Source organism: Agelaius tricolor, unplaced genomic scaffold (assembly GCF_023055355.1).
Source record: "Agelaius tricolor isolate 1412-34295 unplaced genomic scaffold, bAgeTri1.0.p SCAF_38, whole genome shotgun sequence".
NCBI lineage: Eukaryota > Metazoa > Chordata > Aves > Passeriformes > Icteridae > Agelaius > Agelaius tricolor.
The window spans coordinates 1,020,016-1,046,101 of NW_027269298.1; the positions used below are offsets into that span (position 1 = coordinate 1,020,016).

At 41.5% G+C, this 26,086-nt stretch overlaps 1 protein-coding gene across 30 annotated transcripts in view; it reads right to left on the bottom strand.

Moving 5' to 3' along the window:
• FNBP1 (formin binding protein 1) overlaps positions 1 to 26,086 on the bottom strand; it is a 93,236-nt gene that overhangs the window by 63,744 nt on the left and 3,406 nt on the right. For all 30 annotated transcript variants that reach the window (XM_071454336.1, XM_071454364.1, XM_071454361.1 and 27 more), the window contains exon 2: positions 53 to 168. In XM_071454336.1, the coding sequence (XP_071310437.1) occupies positions 53 to 168 (116 nt within the window). The remainder of the gene's footprint in view (positions 1 to 52; positions 169 to 26,086) is intronic.

Here is a 26,086-nt window from a genome sequence, read left to right on the forward strand (position 1 = left end):
CAGGCTCTGAAGAGATGCAACTCAAAGTCCAGAATTTTACTTATCAACTTACCTAAGCTGCTTTGCATAGCTGAGTTCAATCTCTGTCCTTTCTTTTACAAACTTGATGTACTTTTCCAGAACATCAATACCCCACTGTGTGTGTTTTTCTAAGTTGTCAAACTGGTCCTGCAATGAATAAAAATTAAAAAAAAAAAAGTTTAGTCTCATTGAACACAGAGACAACTTAAAATTAATTTACAAAAGCAGTATCATCATACAGAAAGTGTTGTTAATATTTTCCATTACCAGTTAGATACTTTTATAGTGAGACAGGTTTTTAACAACAGAAATCTGTATTTTAACACGAGCCCAATTCAGTAACACTCTTCATTACTCATGGCTGAATCAGTTTCATTCCAGAAATACTGGCAATTCTATTAAATACCATCTTCTAATATAAATATATAAATGTAGGGTAAGAAATAGAAACTCATGACAGTATTTTGTTTTACTCTGAAAAAGTAACAGAAGTTCCATGAATTTGGAATCTACTCCTAATTAATTCTGATTTTCATATGAAAATTGTAGATTTAAACTCCAGCTTTGGTAGTGCTATGCATTTAAAATGTTATTCAGAACAGTTAATCTTGTTTCAGAGCAGAGTTCAATTCCTTTGTAGCCTGTTTGCTCTAAAGCAGACGACACGATGCCCCCCAAAATGACATAAGCTCTGTTTTATGAAAGTTTTCTTCTCCACCTCCATCTAGATACAGATACTGCTTTGTTCTTCAAATATTGTTGCCCTCAAAAACAGTCACACATGTTTTCAATGAAATCAAGAACATTCCACAAGTCAGTCTGGGATTTGCAAATGCCAAGAGAAATTAAGCAACTCTAAATCCAAATTAATTATCCAAGCCAGTTTATTACTATCTGCAGATTTCAATTTTAATCACCTTATTTTTCAAAATTTGGTTACTTCAACAGCACTGAAATTCCACAATCCATTCCACACAGCTTTGCAGAAGTTACTGTTTCTACAATACTTGAAATATAATTTTTAAACTGTAATACATTGAATACTTATTCTGACAGACATACACTGTAAAATAAACAAGGGCTTTAATATCAGCCTAACTTATTTGGCATCAGGTTCCATTATGGTTTACAAAGAAAATAGAGAGTAAGTTTGTACAATCTACAAATTAGATTGACCACGTTTTCCACAAAACTACCCACAGCCCTAGATTTGGGTGGGATGCTGAGCTGCCACTACCAAAGATTCTGATACAAGTGATGCTTCTCTGCATCAAAAGATTTGGCCCCTTGACTCAGTGTGCAGAGCTATCACTGAGATACAAAAGCCAGACAAGCTCACTCCATTTAGACACAGGGCAGAAAAATAACTGAAAGCTACAACAAAGCCTGGTTTGTGAATATGGTGCTTTTATCCAATACCACTTTCAGCACATCTGGCTGTGACAGAGTTACACTGGTGGCAGGAGGGACTCTGCCAGCCTTGAACAGTCATGGACACAGGAGCTAATAAAGAAAATAAACCTGCTTAACTGTAATAGGAAGGGAAGAAATAGGAACCATGTAAAGAAGACAACATCTGCAAAACACCATCAAGAAGGGAGTTAAATCAGCAGGAAAGGCTCCTGGAATGGGACACACAGGGTTTGTGCATTGTGTGTTTGCTCTGCTTTAGCATTGGGTACTATTTCAAACCAAGTCAGCCAAATCAGACTAGGTTTCAACTTATGTCAGTTTTAGTCAATTAAAGAGGCACTGAAGGCAGAAGAACAGCAAAAGGTAATGGTACAAAGTTAGAAAAATAGTAAAGAACCTTAAGTGCTCCAGGACTAAGTGTTCCAGAAACTACAAGAAAGTGTTTGAGAGCAACTGGAGTAAAAAAAATTCAACTACACAAGATAAAATTCTTACTTCCAGCAATACAAATCACCCTTGAACCAGTGTAGCATCAGTCACTCAGAAAGAGGATGTGTGCATTCTGCAGAAAGGGAATACACAGACTAAAAACGTTCACATTTGGCTATATACAAATCTCAATTTCAGGCCGTTTCATTGCTGGAGAGAAGGCAAAATCAGGGGTAGCAATGGTGCTCCTCCTGCCAGGGGGCTCAGCCCAGCCTGGAGTCTGATACCAGCACAGAGAAGCACCTCCTGCTCTGCTTCAAATATACAACCTCTCCATCTTGGGATTATGCAGGAATCAGGAGAGTAATGCAAACATGGCCTTTTTAAGGTTTCTGATAAAGAGGTCTTGAAGCTCTCCCACACCCTACTCTTCCATAATTTACATTATTTAACATAAACACATGCATATAAAATAAATACCCCATAGGGAAGTCCATTAGTCCCAGGTTTACGTGGATTCACACACTCCTGATTTAGAGAAGGGAAATCTCAGGCAGGGAAATTCACCCTGCAATCCCTGTAAGCAAATTTAACCACCCTTCTTGGTACAAATGTGATCTGATAAACCAGCTTATTATCCTATTGTGACCCCATAGAAAGAGGAAAGGTCAAGGTTTCCCAGAGGAAAGAATGCCTTTCAAGGAGATCCTGCCCTTCAAGGTAATCCAGATTTCAAGACAGAGCAGGTTCACCCTCAAAAGGCGACCCTGGTGGTGGCTTATCCAAAACTCCCACCCTCATCCCACCCTGAATCAATTCTCAGAGCATCATTTAGATCAGAGTTTGAATAAAAACCCAGAAATGGCTCCAGAGGGACCTGCTGGACTGTTTCTAAGGCCTCACTAGGCCAAGCTGGTAAAATAAAACTCCCTGAGGAGCAGTGTAAGAGGAGCACACGGTGGTGCAGCTGTCAGACACATCAACCAGGGGAAGATGCCGAATTTCTATTTATAAAGTGAGATGAGGCACTTGCCCTGTGCCAAGCTCTAGGCAGAACCACCTCAAAAGTACAAGCACTGACCTCCACTATCAAGAGAGACAAGGGGAAGTTTAACTCTCTGCAAATTTGCTAAAGAGAAGAGTTTCTGTTCTTTTCTGGGCATGGAACAGTGCTGGCCCAAGTGCCATTTCACCAGCAGCCAACGCCCCACAGCAGTGTGTTACACTGGGGTCATGCATTCCATTGTCCCTTCCCTTTGCTGAGTGCCTTGAGGATGAAAAAAAATCAGTAAAATTGGCAACACCATCACTGGCTGAGCATGAAAGTCCAAAGGAAGGGCAGTGCAGCCACAGGGACACCACACAGATTGTCCTCCTCGCTCCATGCATCTGGAAGGACACTGAAGGTACACAAAGGCTCTGAGTTCATGAATCAAGGGATGACAGAGGACACAAAATGTGTCCAGCATAACCTTCAATTCATGGAATCCCAAAGTCCAGGGATACATGCAATCAATGCAAAATAGGACTTCTGAAGAAGAGATTTTTGAGAGCAGGTAATAATATCATGCCTTCAAATAATCAATATTGAAAACACTTTTTGGAAATGTATTTCCTTTTCTCAAAGTTCATTACAAAAATGCATTATCAATAGGAAACTAGAGTTTAAAACCCCCATCAATTATTCTGGAGTCTAATGAGAACACCACATGTTTTCAGTACAAATTGCACCAGCCCTGGCAGAGGTGGTTTAGCAGGTGAACTGTGCCACTGCAGCTCTGCAGGTTCAGTCATCAGCTGCAGGAGGGCTCAGGTGCCCCATGAGCTGCTGTTTCAGCTTCCAGTTTCAATACACAGACTCTCCTCTGTTCGTTTTTGCAGCATCCTCACCCTTCCAGTCAGGGAGAACATTAGGAAACAATAAACTCCACAGGGCTTTAGCATTCAAGAAAACAAGGCAAGAAATGTGATGCAATGTTCAGTAAGAATGCTCCCACATGGCCACAGTGAGGGAGAAACAAAAGGTCACACCACACCTGTTTTCTCAGAAAAAGAACCACCAAAACATTTTCTAGAAGAATTCCCTACTTTCCTCTGGCTCAGAGACTGGTTCACACCTAAGAGCATTTTTTGAGCAGAAATCCTGCACTGACTGTCAGCTGTCTGTCACAGGAGGCTCCCACCACAGCCTTCATGTTACTATGTCCTTCCAACCTGCCAAATCTCATCTTCTTGCAGTTTCAAGTGCCTGTGTTTATTGTGGTATCAGCTTACTAAAAAGAATAGACTTCTAATTGCCTGGCACAATCTGCATGTAATTAAACAACTTGTGGAACTGTAACTTACCCCCTTCATCAGATTCCCCCTGCTTCCCAAAGCCAGCAACAGCACCCTGGTGATAGAGGAGCTGATCCACCTGACTCAGGTGGGAAAGCAGAGCCCCTGATGCTTTTAAAAAAACTGTTCAGAGCTTAATATATTCTTGAGCATGCACACAAAAACTGAAGCTCAAGAGGGAAGTAGAACTTCAGTTATTAACTTGAACAGGAATTTGACATCCAAGTACCCAGAATGCTTTGACTATTTTAACCCTAAGGCAAAGTGTGTTTCTAAATTCATTTTCTAACTTCATTTCTGTTCCCATTAATTCTCTCCTGGTGCCTTTACCACTGCCCAAATAACCTCCCATCCATGCATTCTTTGTGAAATTCAGTTGCATGCTTGTTACCCTGACAATGCTTAAAATGGAAATAGTGCTGCCTATTTGCTTTGCTTCGTTTGAATGGTTACTTTAAGCTGTCAAATCCCCTTCACTTCTCAACTGCCCTCCTGAAGTCACATTCCCCAGCTATGCAAAGTATTTTGGGAAGAGGAAAGTTGGCCATTAAGGAGAAAAAAAAAGGCAAAAGAAAAACCTTCTTCCCATTTCTTGGCCATATAACATGGAGTACAACCAATTATTGAGCAATAAAGCGTTATTCATGAGGTCTTTGAAGATCAGCTCAGTGAGATATCCCTTCCTCTTTCTAGAAGGCTTCCATCTATTGCAAAATAGTTCAACACATGGTGTTCAGATCCAAAGATGGATCTTCTTCACTTGCCCCCAAGGGGCTTCTCCAGCCTTAACACTGACTGAAATAAAGGGGATGCCCTCACTTTTCTCTTGAGCTACAGCCAGACAGACTCACCCTGCCCAGCTCCAACACAGCCAGGCCAGAAGGACTGGGGTTTCTACTGGGCTTCAGCTGTGAACAAAACTTTAGATTCTAGGAGAATTTACCAATGAATTCTGCAATTTAAATCTTCCTGTCAAACCTGCCCAGAGTAGACTGAGCTGGCAGCTTTTACTGTACCAGTATCCAGGCTAAACTGTCACTGTCACCCTTTCTGCTGCTGTCAGGGGTGACAGTGCAGAACTGTGAAATTAAGAATGCTAACATGGAGATGAATAATGAAGAAAGACTAGGATGAAAAGTCAGATGCTAATAGCAAATGAAAAGCCTTTATTTTTAGCATATGCCTCCTGTAATTCTCATGCAGCAATAAAATAAAAGACTCAGGATTATTGAATATTCAGAATATTTGAAGACTTTCTACTATCTCATTCCCCAGTGAGTTTGATTCTGTTTCCTCACAGGATTATTTGTTTACTTTCATTAATAACAAAAATAGTAAGAGGGGAATTAATAGCTAATTTTTACCTCTGATCATACCTTCTCCTCCCATATCTTTTTTTTTTTTAACACTCTCATTCACTTTCATAGGCAAAAAGGAATTAAAGTGAAGATCAAGAATACATTACAGTGTTCAATTTCTAAATTACTTTTTTAGATTCCATGGTTTAACAACTTCAAATTATAAAAATAATTAACGAGAGGATGAGCCCTTCACAGGCTCGGCTGAGTCCCATATGGCACTCCAGTGCTGGCAGAATGCAGGGGAATTCAGATCACAGATCCTCAGAGACCTACAATAAAGCTATATGCAAATGTTAACAGTCTCCAGGCAAATTAATAATGAAAGAAAATGCATAAAATACAGGCTACCACTGCAAGAGCCTTCCAGAAAACAGAGATGAGTAGAAAATACCAAAGCAATTCAGCATCTGTTGACTCAGCCACTACTGATGAGAATCAACTTCCCACACAAAACTTGTCAGCAAGTCAGTGAAACCCTCAGTTAATGACACTAAACAAATACCCCTGATTATATATGGAACACAGGACACCAACCTTTCCCTTCCTGCAGCAGAGACAAGGAGCACTCACAGAGGGATGGGGCAGGGACATCATCTCTGCCAGGTTCACACTCACACAGGGCTGTGGCTTCACGGGTTGTTTTCGGAACCTTCCATTCCCCCACACATCCGGTTCTTGCTAACAAAGCTGTTCATGATCACGTGCATTTGTCATGCAGATCACCTCTTCAGCCACACATGCTTAATTTCATTTTACCTTTCAAGTATTAAATAAATTCCTCCCAACCTTTTCACCAGGATGCCTAAACAGGTATGATTTCTGCTTGAGCTGAATAATAAATAGCCCAGAGAAAAAAGCCATTTTACTTGCCCATCTCCATCTTCCTTTCATTGCCATCCCCTAAACACATTTTTCCATAAAGCCCTCAAGGTTAACTAGTCTATCCCTTCCATTCACCTGGGAACTTGATCTAGCTAGGAGACCACAAAAAGAAACCATAAGACTCTTTGCTGCATCATTAGGAAACTGAATGTATTTCAAACCTGTGTGAAGGGGAATTGACAGAAAGCAAGAGTGGAAACAAACTATGTTTAAGGTTGAAATACCTTTTATGTTGCTAGATAAACTCACCTCTACTATCCTGCCTGTTTCAGTAGATATTGTGAATAAAGCAGTTTATGGGCCATATTTCAGCCTTGCAATGCTTAACCTCCTTCAGCATTTTGCTGAAGCTGGAAAGCAAAATAAGTTCTAATACTTCTGCCAGTTTTAATTTGGATAGAAAATAACATTGTCCCAGTATAATAGCAAGGCCCTTTGCACAGCCTTGTAATTGCTTCTGAGACCAACCACACTCATCCCCACCCCAAAAACCACCTTCCACAAACTCGAGTGACCCCTCCTGCTAATTAATCCAGGGAGCTGTCCCACAGGCAGGTTTTGGCCATACCTTAACCCTACCTGGATAAAAACCTGACTTTAATTCAAACAAGAAACGCTTCTGAGAAAAACTATGAGCAGCTGGCAGAAAGGCCAGCACCTGGAGAGCACCATGAATATTCCAGTTGCTCTGAGGCATGGCCAGTCCTGGGAGCACAACCAGATCATCAGGGCTGACAGGGAACCAATTTGATTGCAACATTTCACTTCAAGATCCACCTACAGCAGAGCTGCACAGGAACATCCCCACTAATGAGAGGGGTGAGCTCTGTACTGGTGAAGGTTCAACCTCATTGCAGAGAAGGTGCCCAATACACAGCACTGGGTTACAGAGCCCACAGCAGTGAAAGCAGCAAAGCCAACACCAAGCTCCCAAGGCAGGGCAGGGAGGGACAGTGGCTCTCTGAGCAGCAACAGGTCAGCAAGAGGCCAGCTCTGCCTGCTGGAGAGGTCACTGGGAGTGCAGCCATGGTGACCCACTTGAACAAACACCTCTTATGGAAGCCCTGCAAAACCCAGCACGTGGCTCACGGGGAGAAGCTTCCCGGGGTGAGTACAACCGATGTCATCCACTGCCAAGGCATTCACACACACACACTTCTCAGTGTCTCCTTCTCTCTGCTGACAGCCTAAACTGTGAAGTGAAACTGCTCCTTTTGCAGCAGCCAGAAGGTTCTGAGTCAGAGGCCACAGAAGCAGTGGAGCTCCAGGAGCAGGTGATCCTGCAAGAAACCTCCTGGTCTTGCCCCCAGGGGCTGCTCTTACCACTGTAGCAAAAAGAGCCTTCCTCACCTGAGCCCAAAGCAAATGAAGCCCCAAACCCTCCACCATCCTCCCCATCCTGGGGTGAAACCAAACCTCCTCCCCCTACGCCTTCGTATCCTGTAGAGGATGTGGTAAAGCAGAACTTGTAGTTCCTCCATAGCAACAGGGCAAGTAGCTGTGCTAACACAGCAGGCAGGAAGGAAGGTGAGACAGGGGATGTACCATCTGAGAGAGGATGTGGTTGCTGGTACAGCAGCAGCTCAGAAAGATGCTGAAAGAGGTAAGATAACAGAGAGGAGTGATTAATTCAGGGGAGTGGGAAGGCAGGAGGATGTGATCAGTTCAGCTGCAGCAGGACAGAGCTGATGAGCAGCAGGTGATGAAGAGAAACAGCAACTGAGCCAAATAATGGATAGTGAGGGACAAATAAGACCACCCTTTGTTTTCTTGGAACAAGGGAGTTTTTGATGATAAATTATGCAGGTTACATGTCCTAGACTGCATGGACAGAAGTCCATCCATCATGGAGCAGGAGGTGCTATTTTGGTTTTATTCAAACAGGTACCTGAAAAGGGCATACTGAGGCACCAGTGCTGTTATCTTTAGAAGGATCTCCCACTGATAATGTTGTATCTCTTGAAAAAGGAAATGTGCTTCTTAGAGGTGTCACAGTTTCATGCTCTTGTGCTCTTGAAAATGAATTTTATAGCTCTCTTTGAATAAGGAAAAGGAAAAGCTCAAAAAACACCATTTCAATGTCCAAGGACACTTTTCATAGATGGCCATGATGCAGCAGCAATTCATTTCCTTCAAATAAATTTACACACTTTGAGGTTTGAGGCACTGCACGACTTTGCCACAATGAGAACCATCTGTCACGAGCCACCCATTCAGAAAGGAACACTTCTTTTCAAACCTACAATTCTGCTTATAAAACACACTCAAGAAACCCCAGAACAAGACACAGTTTTGTTTCAAAATACATTATAATGTGCAAATTACAACCCAGGATGTAAGAAAGCTCTTAAAGTACAAGATAATAAGAGAGAAACTACAACAGATGTTAAGTTGGACTATTTTTATTGAAGGACTGAGTGCATTTCAACCTTTTCATGCACTTGTTCAATTATTTAAATTGGATACAAACATGCACATGCTATTTCTTTTGGTGATTCTAGTGCAATTCAACTGATTTAAGTGAACTTATTTGTACTAGGTATGAGGATAAACAGCAAAGTCCAGACTTTAAAATCCAGACTCATTAGCTAAGCAAAGGCTCATAACTGCTAAAATCTACTGGGACCACAGAGATGATGCATCTCTACCATTAGAATTAATTAAACCCACAAATCTCATTAAAAAAGAAACAAAAAACAAGGAAACAAAACAAAGCAATGCTAGCCTCCTCCTTCTGCTCATCCTGGGGGAACAGGAATGGGATAAAGATTTGGTTTTTGCTGACAGTATCCAGAGCTGCAGCCTGAAAGCTGCAAGGACCCACAGGGATTCACTGTTCTGTGCATTATAAACAAGAACTTTGAAAATGAGCAGATCCTCCTGGTTTGTGGGGCTCTGCTGCTAGGAGGGTATAAATCATGAGCTGCAGCAGAGCTCCAGATCCGAGCTGCCTCCCCCAGGAGTTGCAGCCTGGTAACAATGCTAAATATACTGCTGCTGTTGTTCCAGGAAGGTTTTTCAGTTGACAAATGTTGCAACTTTTCACTGTTCCCCAGCACCATCCCACTTCCCCCATTTAATACACACCCATTCGTTTCTTCTGGAATTATTTGAACAAATGCAATTTTAGAACTAATTCCCAGTAAATCTTTTGCTGTCTGGCCACATCTTGGATTAACTGTTGACTGATTTTTATCCTCTTTTTTTTCTCCCAGTCTGTGAAGCTCTCCCTTAATAATACCAGCTGTTAAAACAAAGATCAACAAGAGCTCTTGCCCACGGTTTCCCCTTTGGGCAGCTGTGCACTGATTATTAAAAATGAGCCATAGAGTGTTCCTGCTTATTGCATGGCATGGCTAACTACAATAGAAAGCCAAACAGGCCTGCTGATCCATTTAAAAGAACACACACACAAAAAAGACAATTCTGCCCTCTTATCCAAAACCATACTGAATCACAACAGCAGAATCTTATCCACAAGAACAATACTTCAAACTGTAGTAGTCTGTGGGAATTTTTCTTTTGTAAATTAGCTTTTTGCCCAACTTCACCACAAACCAATGCCATACTGCTTTCATCATGTAGGATACCCAAGTTGTTTTATGCATCCTCAAAGTCAAAATTTATTCATTAGTGTCAAACCTTTTTGAATATGATTCAGCTCTGAGCACACAGTTGGAGTTTAGGAAAGGGATTTGGGGGGATTAATTTGATTTTTTTTTTTAATATCACCACTTTAAGACAATCAGTGACATTGTTACACGTTGCAAATAAGAGTCCTTGGTCTCCCTCTATCAAAATGAGCCCCAAAAGATAACAGTTAAAAAAAACTAGCAAAGGTCTTGTCAGGTATGCCTGGTATTCTCAACAGCAAAACTTCTAATCTCCACTAAATAAATCCCCTGGTGGGTGTAGAACTGAGCACGTGTGCAAAGCTCTTTCCTACACAGGTTAATGCAAAGATGTATTTATTCACTAAACTCAGCAGCCTGTACTCCTTTTCACCTCCTCCCCTGGCTGTGAAGCCAGCACTGACCAAACCCCAGTGCAGGCACCATGTCCTTCCAGGGTGTTTATGCAGACACTCAGAAAAGAAAAATGCTGTAAAAATCACTAATTCTGCTTAGCTTGAGGCTGAGCCCCGGAATCACTGGATCAATGGCAATATCTAGGGTTAAAAAAATAAGCTCTCCCACTTCAGGGTGTTCCAAACCCTTCCTCAAGTTCAAAAGAAAAATGAAGATGTGAACTGACTGTTCCCTCCTCTCATTTCGAAATTAAATGGAACAAACTGCTGAAAAACTTCTTTGTAGATGGGGTTCAAAAAGCATTTAATACCTTAAATACCACGACATGACAAATACAATCCTAGATTTTTCAAGAGCCACTTCACACTCAAGACCAAATAAGATTACTGCTATGCCTGAAGTATTTCTATCTGCCATTGCATTCCATTTTTAACCCAGAAATTAGATTAGGTGCTTCCACTTTGATCCAAGAAATAGTGAAGTTTCCAGAACAGGAAGATTATCAGTGATATATGCAACTCAGGAATCTAATGCAATGGATAGAACAATTTCAGAGTGTATAACATTTAAAATGTCTGCAAACAACAAAGCTGGTCGCTTCAAAATATGCTAACAAACATATTCTGTTCAAAGTGCATTTCATAATTCAGAATTATCTATTCATACACTCCACTCTGTGAGTGGAGTCAAGCTACATTGGCAAAAAATGGATAAATTCTGGAACTAGGCCAGAAATATAATCAAAGAGCCAAAAGAAAGCTGTAGAGATTCTATGCCTTAAATCCATCTATTAGGGTTTCTCACACAGTTTTATTAGAATAAAATCTGGCCCTTCATGCAGCTGTAAAACTGGCAACCAAGACAGATCTCTAACATCCTGTTACATATTTTACTTTTACCCAATACCTTTGTCCTCTCAGTTTTTCACTGATAAACATTCAAGGAAGAGCTTAACCCCAGCTGCATCTGCACTCTGCAATGTTCTAGAGTCAGGCCATTTATGTCAACTTTGACAAAAACATTGTTTCAGTCTGATCCCACTTGCATTAAATATTCAGACTTCATGCTGATCCTTGCCATGCTTCTCCTCCTCTACAAAAGACAACAGCACCTGTACAGCCACAGAATTACCAAGCTAAAATATGGTCAGACCAAAACTAATGTGGCAACTCTACCACTGACACATCTTGCTAAGATCAGAAACATCCACCTGTGCATCAAAGCATGAATTGCTATTGATAATAATTCTTCAATTACTTCAGTCTCTCATGCTTTGGAGGAAAAGAGCATATCTCCCTATTCTCACATGCTCACTTCTGTGACATTTCTATGAAGTTTATCCTCAGGTAACAACTCCCATTAACTGTGGTATGAGCTTGTGTAACATCAAAGTTTAAATCTGAGGAAAAGTAATCGCATTTCCCTTAACAAAATAATCACTGCACAAAGCCTCTCAAAGTCCACTGGGTCTCCCCTTTCTCCCAACAGAGGCTGCTCTCAGTTCTAAGACTGCAGCAAAATGAAATGAATGCATCAAAGTAGGTGGAATAAGAAGGGGGAAACATTGTGTAAAATGCTGACCCACAGAAGCATACAAAGCATTTGTTCAGTGGTGACAATGAATAATTTAATCTGAGGCAAATTACCAAACAAACATCAATTAAATTACATGCTAGACTACAAGAGAAAGTTCTCCCACACACATTTCAGGTTTGCAGAGTCAATAGAGCAGCACAATGCAGCCAGGATTGTGACAGAGTCATTCTGGCTGCTCACTGAGGGATGCTTGACATTCTCCACAGTACATATGACAATTGCAAGAATCTAAAGAGAAAAAGGTAAATTTAACTCCATCACACTAAACAAACATTCACCCAAGAAGAATAAAGAGACCACGTGTCACCCAGCCTTGTAAAAGGCGAGAAATCAGAGTTCCCTGCCCCATAAATGACATTGATGAAACGTGCAGAACTAGAGTTTATTGCACAATTGTCTCTACCACCCATCCATTTTCAGTGCCTGAGCACCTGACCAGAGAGCATTTACAGCAAGCAGCAAAGACTCCCCAGTCTAACAGCAGCCTCCTTGTGCTGAGTGCTGCCTCTACCCCAAGAGCTCCAGCCTGGGCCCAGCTCTCAGAAATCAGAGCCCTGTGGGGAACCACAGCACGCTGTGGTTTGCTGCCTGTGCCACAGGGATGCTGCAGGACAGCCACGCTCCCAGCCAAGCAGACAAAGCTCAAGTTCACTCTGCTGACCATGCTGTGCCAGCCAAGACAACCTGAAATTACAGTTTCTAGAAAGTAGGGCAGCTCCACACTGTCCAAACCTTTCAGTCTGGCTCCCTACACAGCCTCCGGCCTCTCAAAGAAAAACAGTCAGAATATTTTATGGAAATAAATCAATAATTACAGTTTCTTTTGACCAATATGGTTTAGAAATCTAAGCATTAGGAATAAATGACATTTTGCCATCCTGAGCTCGAAGAGCAACATCCTTTGATCCTTTAAGTAAGGACTGCTTCCCTCAGCAAGCAGATTCTGCTCCTAAGCTGGATAGGCAAGTCTGGCTGAGCAAAAGGGGTAATCCAGTTTTCTTGTGACAACAATCTCATTTCCTTAGGTTCCAAAAACACATGTGAATATTTTATAACTCATGCTGTAACAATGATACCATGATATAGATTTCAAGCTTTTACTGCACATGAAGAAATAAATATCTTTACAATACCAGAAGTAAACAGCCTCCTATTAATATACTTTTCAGACCAAGTTGTGAAGAAAATCACTACTCAATTTAGAGCAGTGGTTATTGGAGCCAAGATTAAAAACCACACTTGGGTCACACCAGTCTGACCACTTGCCTCTGCTCACCCCATCTTCTAGAAGTACATATTTGCCTAAATCCAGGAACAGTGAAACAAGGGACAGCATGGAACACTGGATTTTTTAGCTTTCACTGAAATATTTGTTTCAGCCTCTAAATAAAATCATCTACTTCAAGACCTTGAAAATTGACTTCTAAAGTTTTAAACTTTTAGTAGTTGTTGACAACAATTCATATCCCACTCCAGCTGCCAGGGAGAATATTGGTTTTGAGGAGGAGTGTGTTGTCTCACCAGACAAAGACAAAAAAAGAAAGTTTTAATGTCATATCAGTTCTACTGTGGCATTTAAATAGTAACTTAAAATACACATAAAATCAGGCTGAGGCTGCATCCAGCCTCATTAAAACCACATTATGTTACAAGCACCATAAAGTCACCCCAGGACATTTACCTAACTGCAAAGGCAAATATTTTTGCACCATAAATCCTATGCATAAAACCATGCACTAAACATATCCAATAGCATCTAGATAAAGGCACTAATAGGAGTCTCATATAATCAGCTATACAGAGCACAATCAAGCTCCAAGACAATTAATACTACCAGGAAAAGCTCTTACTAACTTTCCCAAGGCCAGGATGCAGAACCTTTCTGAAGTACAGATCTCCAAATTCTTTATAAAGCTGGTAAGGCTACGGCAAGCAGACAAGAATTTAAAACTCTCTTTTAAGGAGTTTAGAGCCAACAAAGCTCCTGGTATTTTAGTGCCATTGCAGGCTCTTGTAACACTGCAGGCATTTAGAAGCAGCAGCAAATTAATATGCTGCACCAACTCATTTGGTGAACAATCTCATTCAGATCTTAAGCTGCTTGTCCGGGGTTCTGAATGTGTGAGCAGGCTGAAAAAATCTGAGGCGCCGCAGATATTTCCTGAAAGGGTGCTACAGTTTTTCAAGTGTAAAGCTGCTTGCTGTACTTTGGACTGGTTACTGGGACAGCAATAAAAAGCATTCTTGTGTCTTGAGGGCAAACAAAACCAAGACCACCACACCACATCCATCATGATGTGCTTAGTCAAAGGACTAACACAAACCATGGTTAAATGTTATTAAAATCTTTGTCATGGAGAGCTGCTGGTTAAGTTTGGGTCACTGTGAGAGCACAGTGTGTGTTACAGGAATATTTCTTAATTAATTGGTTTATTAGGACTCTGTAATGGCAAAGTATGCTGCTCACAGAGCACATGGGGTGGAACTTTGTGAGTAAAACTACAGCTATGTCACCCTGATTTCCACTCTTCCCACGTTCCTGGAAGATCAAGTGGAAGGCTATCACAACACCACCAACAAATAAACACAAGGAATGCTTACACTACAACCTGCTCCTTGTGTTTTCCTGTGACAGCAATAACAAACCATGAAGCATTAAAAGAGGATGGCAAGCACAGTGCTGCTCTTTTCTGACACTATTGTGGGAGGAAGTCAAACAAATGCTTGTCATTTCCACAAAATAATGGATTCCCCAACTCTGGCATAAACAGTGCCCACAAATTGCTCCCAAATCTGTCACAAATTCACTTCTTCACAAGAAGAATGATTCTCCATTTAACATCAGCAGCTGATAACACAGCACTAACATCAAACACAGGCAGCTCACAGATAAAAGTGCTGCAAACAGCTTAAGAGCAGACTGACATCTCACCAGAGAACCATGAATTTAGGTCAGCTCATTGCTGTGCTGCTCAGCAGAGGAACATGAAACAATGTGATGTGCACAGTAAGATGTTGGGCACTTGGGCTCAGTTTCCTGCAGCAAGAGAAGAACTGCAGCTCATTTTCAGTGCAACTTCTGCCAACTTGCTGCAACTGGACAGGCCTGCGAGGTGGAGACCAGATCATTCCTTTGAGGAAACAGAATCTCCCTTTCTGGTAACAGCCACAGGATTCACAGTGCAACAGTCTCCACAGACACATGGAACTGATTCCTACATTATTTTTACACAGGGCCATGGTAGGGCACCTCACAGTCACATTTTTAAGGAGTAATTCATTCCTCAAATGAAAAGAAAACACACACATTCCATCCTCCCTTTATCAGGGATATGTGAATATCACCCCCACACAAGCTCACAAGTCTAGATTGGGAGGGTTTCAAGCAGATGCCATTAAATATTGATGTTGTATTTCATTTTTTTGCATGACTATTTATTTCAAGAGAATTAATTAGTACATTGAAAAAACTCTTTGAAATGTGGATGTCAGACATACATACTTTTTATAACATTCAGGGAACACTGCAATACCTAAAATAAATTGTACTATCAGCTTGCTATATTGCTTTTCAATATCAAAAGATACAATAAAATAGATATCCTCTATTAATTGTAGGTTTGTCCCAGACTACAGTAACTATTCAATAGTTACATTTTCACAATACAGAAGAACTTCCATAACAAACATGAGCACAAGAGAAATTGCCATATTTTACCCCAGACAAGAGGAGTCATGAGATGGGAGAGCCTGAGGATTTCCACATCCTTGAGTGTCTTGTGCTCCATCCTTCCAATCTTTCTTGTCTTTAATTCATGTCATATAATTTGCAAGACTGGGACCATCAGTGCCTGGATTGCACAATGCCTACCCAGAACCAGGGGGTGGGAACTTCAGCAAAAAATATTGCCAACAAATCCAAATTCATGAAACAAACAAATATTCAAATTAAAAAACAAAAACAGAAAAACAAGCAAGGGGCTTCTGGAACAGTACAATACTTTAAGCACTGCACTTACTAAAATAAAAGCAGAAACCCAAGCATGACAAGGACTGACACCTTAAAAATGACACTGAGGCACTCCTCAAAAGTCTTGCTGGATGGACTTCCAAATAATTTATTACTGAAATGAGACAGTACTAGCCATTTACTCAAAAGCAGAAGATATTAAAGGGCAAGTCCATATTTTTGTGGAAGAGATGCCTAGCTTTGGATATTACAGTTCATCGGAGCAAATGAAAACTCATCACCTCAAAACACTTGTTAAAAATTTTGAAATATCTTGCTGTTTTATTATATTGCTAAATCACCATCAGCAAGTCTCTCTCCAGTGCTCTGGGTCTCCCAGAATAAATTATTTGCTACTTGGTGTATTCAGCTGACCTGCAGGACCCTTGCTAAATGTGACTCTTGTGACACTCAAGTCTGTGAGAGGTTATCACACTGCTCTTTAGGCAGCAACTTTGGAAACAAATGCTGCAAATTCTAAAGTACAAGATAAGATAAATCTTATGAGTAATGCAAGAAAGGCAAAACAAACTGGTTTTGAGAATAAATAATCTACTCATGGGAAGCAAGATGCATGGGGGGGGGACATGGGAATATCAAGGGATATTAAAACAAAGAACCTGCCCTGCTGCAGAACATTAGAAAAGTAAAGTTTCTCTTTAGCAGAGGTCAAGACTAAGGTGTAAGGCATCTGCACAACAACATCTCAGCCTTCCTCTTCTTCCCCTTTTCCTCTTCCTCATATCTACCCTTTGTTTTCTCCAGATCTCATCCATTATAAAGCTGCAGCTCTGCCTGTTGGATTAAAGACCTCAAACACACAAGAAATGCTTTTGTTAAAAGAACAAACAGGAACCTCCTGTTCAACCTTTGACTTGCATGGGCCTGAGCTACTGATCTTCACACAGCAACTGCAGCTTCTGGGCTCAGCTCCCTGAACATCCCATGACTCCCCAACCATTTTATAACACAGGGATAGAGCAGTTGCTTGATGAGAAGTTGAATCATCTAAAAAATATGAAAGAGGATACTGACTTGAATCTAAGAGATGCTTTATCTGCCAAGCAGGGAAAGCAAGTTTGGCCTCTGAACCAGACTGATTCAGAGGGGAAGAGGAAAATAAATGTGTGTTTACCTACTTACAAAGAAGGCAGGGAAAGAAAGAAAGAAAATTTCTCACAAATTGACAAGAACATCCCCTCCCACAGTGAGGACAACGAGGTCACTCAGTGCTCTACAGCTGTTCCAATGACAATGCCACTTAAAATAGATTTTGGAAGCTACAACTCTGGTCCAAAGTTGAGTCAAAACTGCTTCCAGCCAAGGAAGGGAAAATAAAGGGTTTGTTTTTCACAAACCCTGAAGTTCAAAGTCACCTCTCCAAATTTTTGGCTGCTAATTCATGGCCTACACTGGTGGGCCAAGAACCACTAGGACCAGTGAAGTTCATGGTATGGGAGAAGACTTGGGCAGAGCATCTCTGAAGCCAGGGGCTCAAGATGACAGCACCTGCCAGTTTCCATCATGGACATCCAGAATTCACAGACAAATTCTCTAACAAAGAGCCACCCTAAAACACTCCAGCTTTCATGAAGTCCTCAGGCCTTATGGATATACTCATAAAGGATTCCAGCATTCTGGAAAAATAAAATTACTGCTTACCTGGCTTGAGAGTGAGTGAGATGGACCAAGACAAAGTGAGAACTAAGAGCAGGACAGAACAGCTGTCATGTGGGCTCCTCATTTTTATTTTTTGAGTACTTTTGTAGATGAATGACATCCATAATGATCAGTGAGCACATCTAACAAGGCTACTGGCACTTTGTAGTTAGTTCTTGTTTATGAGCACTTACTATACCAACTAAAGCTCAGGGATCATGTTTCATTGCTCCTTCAAGTTAAAGAAAAGTAAAATTCCAAATTAAGCAGAATGCAACCATGACATTTTTATCCTTACAAAATTCACACAGATTATGGACCCTGCAAATGCACACAAGGAAACAATCTTAACATTTTGTCAAATAAAGACACAACACAATATGCATAGGACCCCACACTTCCTCTATAGTGATTGTTGTTTTAAAAATGGTGTATTTCCTGGCTTTAAGATGCCTAATTCTACTAATTTGGTATTTGTAACCATATCTATTTTTGGAACAGCTATGGAATACATACACAAAGGAGAGAAAACAAATTCTAAATGCAGTGCCATGAATAGAGCTGTATAGTTCATGCATCTTTTCTTCCCTAAGAGAATCTGAGCATTAAGCATTGCACCACACAATGTATCATGCTCCCCTTTTAAGGGTTATTTGTGCCTGTAGCTTTTTGCTGTTACTTTTGGGTTCATCTGATTATTTTCAAAACTCTCCTGTCCACAAAAGCCTCTTGAAGTGCATTAGGGCTTACCCACCAGCCCCAGACTGTTTAATTCAGCCCTAATACCTTGAGGAAGCTTCAGGATGGATTGTTGCTGTTCTGATTAAAGAACCAATCCCACCCCCCACCAGGAAGGTTGGATGGATGCCTTGCCCCCAGAGGGAAATCAGTGGTGCTCCACTGACCAGCACCTCCCAAACACCACATGTGTCAATATATGTTGAATAAAACCCCCAAACACTTCATTCTTACATTCTAACTGTAAAAAGGGGGGCTGAATTTCCATTATTTTGACATTTTCCACTTGTTCAACTCTCCTAGTGTGGATTCTGACTTTTGATTCCTCTGTCACTATTTCATTTATTTCTGTTCCCAGAGATTAACCCACAAGCAAACCACAGAAGACTACACCAAGCCACCAGCAGATCCAAGTCAATACAAATGTTCATAAATGTGTGCATGAAACCCATAAATATCATGTAGGATGTCTTCTGACCTCTGTGTGAATGGAGCACACCATTCTGTCATGCTGTTCCCAACCATCCAGTACTTCAACTCAACTGCTAATAGCCAAGTGAAATATTTATATTTGTATTGTTTAGCTCAGCAAAGGTTTCTGTTAGTGGAACAATTCAACACACTCCCTTGACCATTAAATGTTGGCACTGTGATACCTTTCTGTTCAAGACTAAGTATTTTCCAAGAGTGACAACTATGCAGACCCAGCCTCCAATGATGCCTAAATTAGGTGCATGTGTTTCAAAACAGCACATTTTCTAGCTAAAATTGTAGTTTTCCAACAATTACAGCTTTCCCATTTCAAGACAGTTTCGTGTCAATCATACTGAACCTCTGGAACAGGAGCTTTTAGCAATTTTATACTTAATACAGGTATAAGGATGGTGCAGACAAGAATCAGAATAGGAACCACAATAAAAAATAAAATCAGCCCAACAGTTACCCAGAGGAGGGGGTGGTGGGGAGATGCTCACACATATCAGGAATGGATGCAAGCTCCTACCCCTTCCAGGGTGGTCTCCTGGGCTGCTCCAGTGCATCTCAGAGGGACACATGCAGCCACACAGCCAGAGACACTTGATTTTATCTTGACATAGAGCTGGAACCTAGCTAGCCCCCCTTCCAAAAATAAGGCTGCAAATCCCCAGGGCACTGATTTAGACAGGCACAGTCACACATGTCATGTGAGATGCATTCTCACTACCTAAAGGGCTGCCTGGTGCAATTCTGGGTTTCAGGTAAAGCATGTAGCCACAATCTGTGATGGGTGCCTTGAGCCTGGGGCTGGCAGTGCTTTGGGAGGATGGAGCAGCCTCTCAGATCAGCTGATGATGGTGTCCTTGAGCAAAGCAGCAAAGGAACCCCTAACCAATATTTCCATCACTAAAACATTTGCTTAGGAGTTGTTTTGCACAAAGAAACCAAAACCTGAAGCAGAGCTGTGCAGTTTTTCAGCTTTTGAATGTTAACTGACAAACACATGCCAAAAACATCCTCTGTGAAACCCAGATGTTTCACAGCTCCAAAGACTTGTAAGCAAATAAAGGCTCTTGACCAGCACAGAACCCTTTTCTCTCACCCTTTATTTTTAGGCTTTTCCAGTGACTACACATGAGCAAAAGGGTCTCAGGCTGTTATACTTGGGAGAGACAGCCAGGATGGGTGAAAAAATATTTCTGTAGTGCTCTATCACAGCTCTCCCTGTTCATCCACTGCCAGTTTTTCTTTTACTAAAGCAAAACCTGAGTTACACACTCTTAATGACTACCACTCCTGTAAGAGCCACATTTGACAGATCAACAGCCCTCAAGAGGGCAAGAAATATTTCTCTTCCCCGTTTAACTTTTGTTTGAGAAAACACACTCATTCACTCCCTGCTCCATGCCAATCTTTTTTTTCTTTTTGTAAATACAAGATAAAAGTGTTAAAGCATTTCTCTCTGCCTCAGAGAGTATAATGAAAAGTGAAAAATATTATCTAAACACATTTTGAACTTATTTGCTAAAAAATTCCTTCAGGCTTTCTGCACAGAATGAGTGAATGAAGAACAGCAGTGCACACAATTCTGGATAATGCTTTTATTTGGGGATGTTGTCAAATATTCTTCCACAGGGAGGAAAGATGCAAAATGCAACCACAGAAATCAATGTATACACATTCTAACCAGTACATCAACTCCACTTAAACACCACATGGCAAAAGCCACATAAAATAGCAATACTACAAAGCCAGAAGAGGACTGCTAGGTCTCTGCACTCCTTTTCTGTTTTACTTCTTATCTAATCTTCATCCTTTGCTCCTTGCTTGCTCCTTCCCCTTGTGCACCCACTATACTTTCTCCTGATCCCATCAAACTCTTGATTTGCCATTCCTAATGTACTTATCCCATTGCACATCCTGAGAGCAAGGCACAATCCCACCCACCCTGCCCAGAGCCCAGCCCTGCTCTCTCTATGTGCTTTTATCCAAGCTGTTTCCTCGTTACTGACTTGTTCCTTGTTTTCTTTGTTTAAATTAATTTTCTCCTCCTGAGCTAATTTCTGCTGCTTCCTTCGTTCTACCAGTCCTTCCTCACTCACTGTCAGAACTGCCACTTTGAATTATCTCTCCTCAAATGACCCTCTCCATCATCCCTGGCACTCCCCTCGCAGGAACAGTTCCTAGACAAGCACCCCCAGCTGTCTGTAACTAGATCCTGGCATCATCTCCAGTCCTTCTTCTCCACATTCAGCCTCCTGAACCAGGAGGTTTCCTCTGACCACACACCTCACCCACCCTCGGTGAGTGTAACAAGAACCAGTCCATGAGGACAGAAGAACCGGTTTGCTGCTGTTAACAAAGAATCAAAGTGGTCAGAGGGATCTTTACCCTGACTGGGTGCAGCCAAGCTTTCCATCCCCCTGTCCCTGCTCACTGACCCGTGGTGCTCTCCCATCAGATCCCACCCATCAGAGCTGATCTCCAGCCAGCTTCTCCCTCTGGGTGCCAACAAAGGAGCCTGGGAGCAGAGGAGCTGCCCAGCTCCACCCTGGCCTTCAGCAGCCATGGCAGGGGAATTCTGGCTGCTCTCCTGCAAGGAGACTGAGCCTTCTTCAATTATTCTCTGGGTCACCTCATCTTGCCCCACGAAAATCCCTCCAAGGCCAAACCCCAGCAAGCACCCAGGAAGATTTGGTCAATAACATCTTCACTGAGTACAGGCAAGGTGGTATTTCTCCAAGGACTTACAGGTTTGCCTAATTGAGGAATATTTTCTCAACAACAGCAGCAGGCATATCCCTGTTCAACAGCTTCTGTCTGCCAAATTTCAAATGTTGCTCCAATGAATGGGAACGCTACAGCTTTCCAAAAACCAAAGAGGCATCGTGTTCAGCATGTGCAATACACTGGCCCTGGTAACAGCCCAATGATCCCAACTGCTCTGAAACACAAAAAGCAAGAGGCAGGCACAGAAACAGGAAAACTGCAGCCTGAGCACCCTAACAGGGAAAAAATTTAAGCAGCAGAAAATAGATGATTTGAAGAAAAAATGTTAAATACATTCTCAATAAGAAGTGCTGCCAGCTCAGTCTAGAATTGAGTCTGAGACAGAGAAAACTGTTCAAGGCACCAAATAAGCAATTTCTTGGTGTTAATTGGAGAAAAATCTCCAGAAGTGCAGCTGGGAATAAGGAATATGCTCAGAATCCTTGCAAGACAATCCTTCTGTCACATAGGTAGCACTCCTTTATCTGCACATCCACAGACTCAGAGCATTGAAATTAATTTTTGAACTATAAAATGAATAATTTATGAGAGAAATCGTACCTGCTATTCCCAGAGGAGTAAATCTAAACACGACAAACCACCCTTCCCCTTCAGGGAATGAATGGTACCAGCAGCACTTACACCAGCCCACTGCAGGGGCAGAACTGAAGGTTTGAATTTATAGAAACATTTCAGGTACCAAACAGAAGCACTCTGAAAAACACTGAACAAGAGATGGCCAAGTGACACATTTAATGGAAGAAATCTATATTTTTACAGCTACAACAAGAAGAAAAATCCACTCTGGGATTTCCTCAGGATTAAGGACTATCTGGGTGATTTGGTAGCTCATTGGGGGCCATCCTTCTAAACCAGACATTAATTCCCAAGTGACTCCTTTTCAAGTTTTATTGCTTTACAAGGTTTCTAAGGGCATCTGGGAGATTGCTGTTGTTCTTTTGATTGTTTTGCCAATTAGGCTGACTCTTCTTCAAATAAATTAAGGACAACACTCAACAGAACTGCTTCTTTACATGGTTTACAACATGATCTGCTTCAGTGATCAGCAATGAACACCAGGCAAACAGTATTTCATTCTTGCACTTTACTTACAGAAGAGTTAATCTAGAAGCCCTTCTACAGTTTTTTTTTCAATTTTTAGATGCAAGAATAAACATTTTATCTAATTATGCCAACAAGCCATTCCTAATAAACTGAGCCAAAAGAAATTATTGACCAGATTAATAAATTTGCCTCCAGACAAAGGGACCCAAACCACCCCACCACACTTGCTTGAGAAGAAAGACTAAAAGCACCATATCCTGTACATACATAGTGTATATAAATATATATCTATATACACACACCACTTTTTCACTGTTTTGTATTTCAGAGCCAAAGCCACTGACTGAAGAGAATGATAAAGACTGCAATACACCAAGAGACAAGTGTTTTACCAATTTAACCAGGTTACTGTTTTCAGGAAAAAAAAATAAATAGAAAAGCAGAGTTTCTAGGGGTGAAAGGAAGAAGTTTCATCTGAAGCGTACAATCATACTGAAGGGGGAAGTTATTTAAAAATATTTACATGAACACTAAGGAAACTCAACAAACCATTGGATTTTGACAGCTGGACTGGATTCAATGTATAACCAATCTCAGCAGCAGTATTTCAAACAGGATGAAAGTGAATTTCCAAAAATTCATTAGCAGGTTACCTGTCCAGCAATCAAAGGCAATAATGTAGAGCAGGTTATTAAGTTAAGGTGTCACGGTGCAACAGTGGCTCCTACTCTTTATGCGGAACTCAGCTTTTGAAATTCAGCTTTAAAAGAGTGTTTTACAGCTTTTGAAATTCTGCCGTAAAAGAATGTTTCACAACATGAGTAACACTAATGAGCTGCAAAGAGACCAGAAAAACATCGGCTCATGTTTGACTGCCTTCCCCATATGGTTCAAGGAAGCGGGGGATCTTGAGCAGCCACAATACGGCTGGAAGGGAAAACACTGAATTCTGCAAGTCTTGACTCACGCTCAAAGACCGTAAATCCCCCACTCGTTAATGAATAGGTAGGAAATACGAGAATAGGTGGTTTGACAATATTACAAAAATCCTCTTTCTTAAAGCAAGTCAGAATTGTAAACGAAATTACTCAGACATTCAAACATTAAAGTCCCAGCAGCTCCTCATGTACCCAAAGGGAATCTTTCCACTCCTGCAGGTGCCAAGGGGTGCAGCAGGGACCTCTCACACACCCCCAAAAACCTCCCAACCTGCGAGCAGGGCAACCCCCACACAACACATCGTCCCCAATTCTCTTTTTGAGCTCACGGAAAGGACTTTGGTGGCAATAACTTCACAATGCATGAGCACAGAGGCTGCAGCAGCCCCGAATCCCACCCCGAGCTGGGCATGCACACGAAGGAAGGTGTGAGCTGCACAATGCAGATATTCTGTAATGACTCAGCTCCTATAAACTACTTCTCACTCACTAATCTGCATGTACAGGCTGACCACTTAAAACAGCCAGTGAAATACGGGGATATTAATGTCAGACAATTTTGCTACCTCAAAATTGTCCAAATAACTATGCAGAATACTAAACTAATACTACTGAACTAATAAAAAGTGTGTTTTGCTTTGAAGTGCCCATCTCCAGCACTCCTGTACAACTTTTACTAAGAGCTTTAGAATAACCAAGCAAAAATTATAAATATTGTGCATTCATGACTGACCTCAGGCTTTCACAGTATTTGCTTTTAGGGTGCTTTTATAGTATATTTCTGTGGGTGAAATTCCAGACTCCTTGAAATATACCAAAGTTTTAGCATGTTACTACCCAGGAACCAAGTTTCATAGAAACTGGCACACACAAAAAAGGGTCAGGGATACCCAGCTCTGCCTCTGGGAGTTGTCTGAAAGTCATCAAGTAAGTTTCACAGCAAATTTAGAATAAAATAGACGTTTCAGAAGAGTATTTGCCATCGCCAAAGGAGAAGATTGTCCAAGAGGCCAACATTCACCCACCACCTGTGAAGGTTCGGCCCATAATGGAAACTCCCAGCTCATCGGAATTAACCCATTACTAATCATGAAAGACTAATTACTTGTGTCCTTTTCCCCATCAGACACCATCTCCTTTTCTTTTAAGTCTTGGAAAACAACACTTAACACCCAACCCCAAAGAGCTTGGGGGGTGAGGGTGGTAGGAGGTGTGAGAATGGGATGGGTGGGATGCCACACAATTTCTATTGTCTGCGATCAGATACAGGGCTGCATACAATAAAACTGGATGTTGGCTCAAGGATCAATAATCAAACCTAGATCCAGCCCTGCAGATGCTCTTACAAGCCGAAGAAAACAGGGTTTTCATTGGAGATCACATGTGACTATTGTGCCCATTACAGCCCTGGGCAATGCCACTAAGGTCAAAAATCACCCAGGTACTGCAAATGGCTTCCAAATGTGAGTCACCACCACATGCAACACCCATACATTGCAAATACTATTGAAGAACAATGCTGCATTCAAGCAAATTGCAGAAATGCAAGATTACAGCTGTTTAAACACAAATTCTGCTGCTGAAATAGAGGCACGAGTACTGAAAGAGGAAACGATTTAGCAGTTACAAATAGCAAGGGGGCCTTCAAGTTCTCAGAGTTACACCTATGTGGAATGAACTTTAAAAGACAAAAAAAAAACCCCATATCCACAAACCATGTGTTTTCATAGTAAAGCATCCTGGAACACCCAATAAACAAAAGGTGTGGTCCCCAAAGTATCGCTTCCGTCAGGGGTTGGCCAACAGAGCCCCTTGCATTCCAGCAGCAAATTAAGAGCCGTGCAAATACTGAATGTCCACCTTCCCACAGGCTGAAAGGACAGTGACAGCTGTTAGCAGCCACCCAGCTTTCACAAAGGTCAAGGAAAAACTTGATTAAATCACCTCCCTCCCCAGGCTTTTTTTAAATTTTACATTGAATGTGGAAAAAAAAAAAAAACCCACAGCAACAAACCCACAGTGTCTGCACCTCTGAAACATTCGTAACAAAAAGATAAAACTTTCCACATTCCATCACTTGGCCACCTGAACCTGACGTGCTGTGGCAGTGTTCTGAAAAGGCAGAATTTTCCTGGACTACCTAACCACAAATTTACACTTAACTCCCCCAAACTACATCCTGGACCAAATGTCACACTCAAGAAAGTTTAATACACCAGCCAGAGCCTTTTCTACCCTGAAGACAAGCACCGAAGTGCTGAGGTCAGTCTGCAATGTAATCCCACTTGTTTCAAGGGCTTCATACCACACAAAAGGACACTGGTGGGAAATGTGACACACACTCATGATTTTACCCACTAAAGT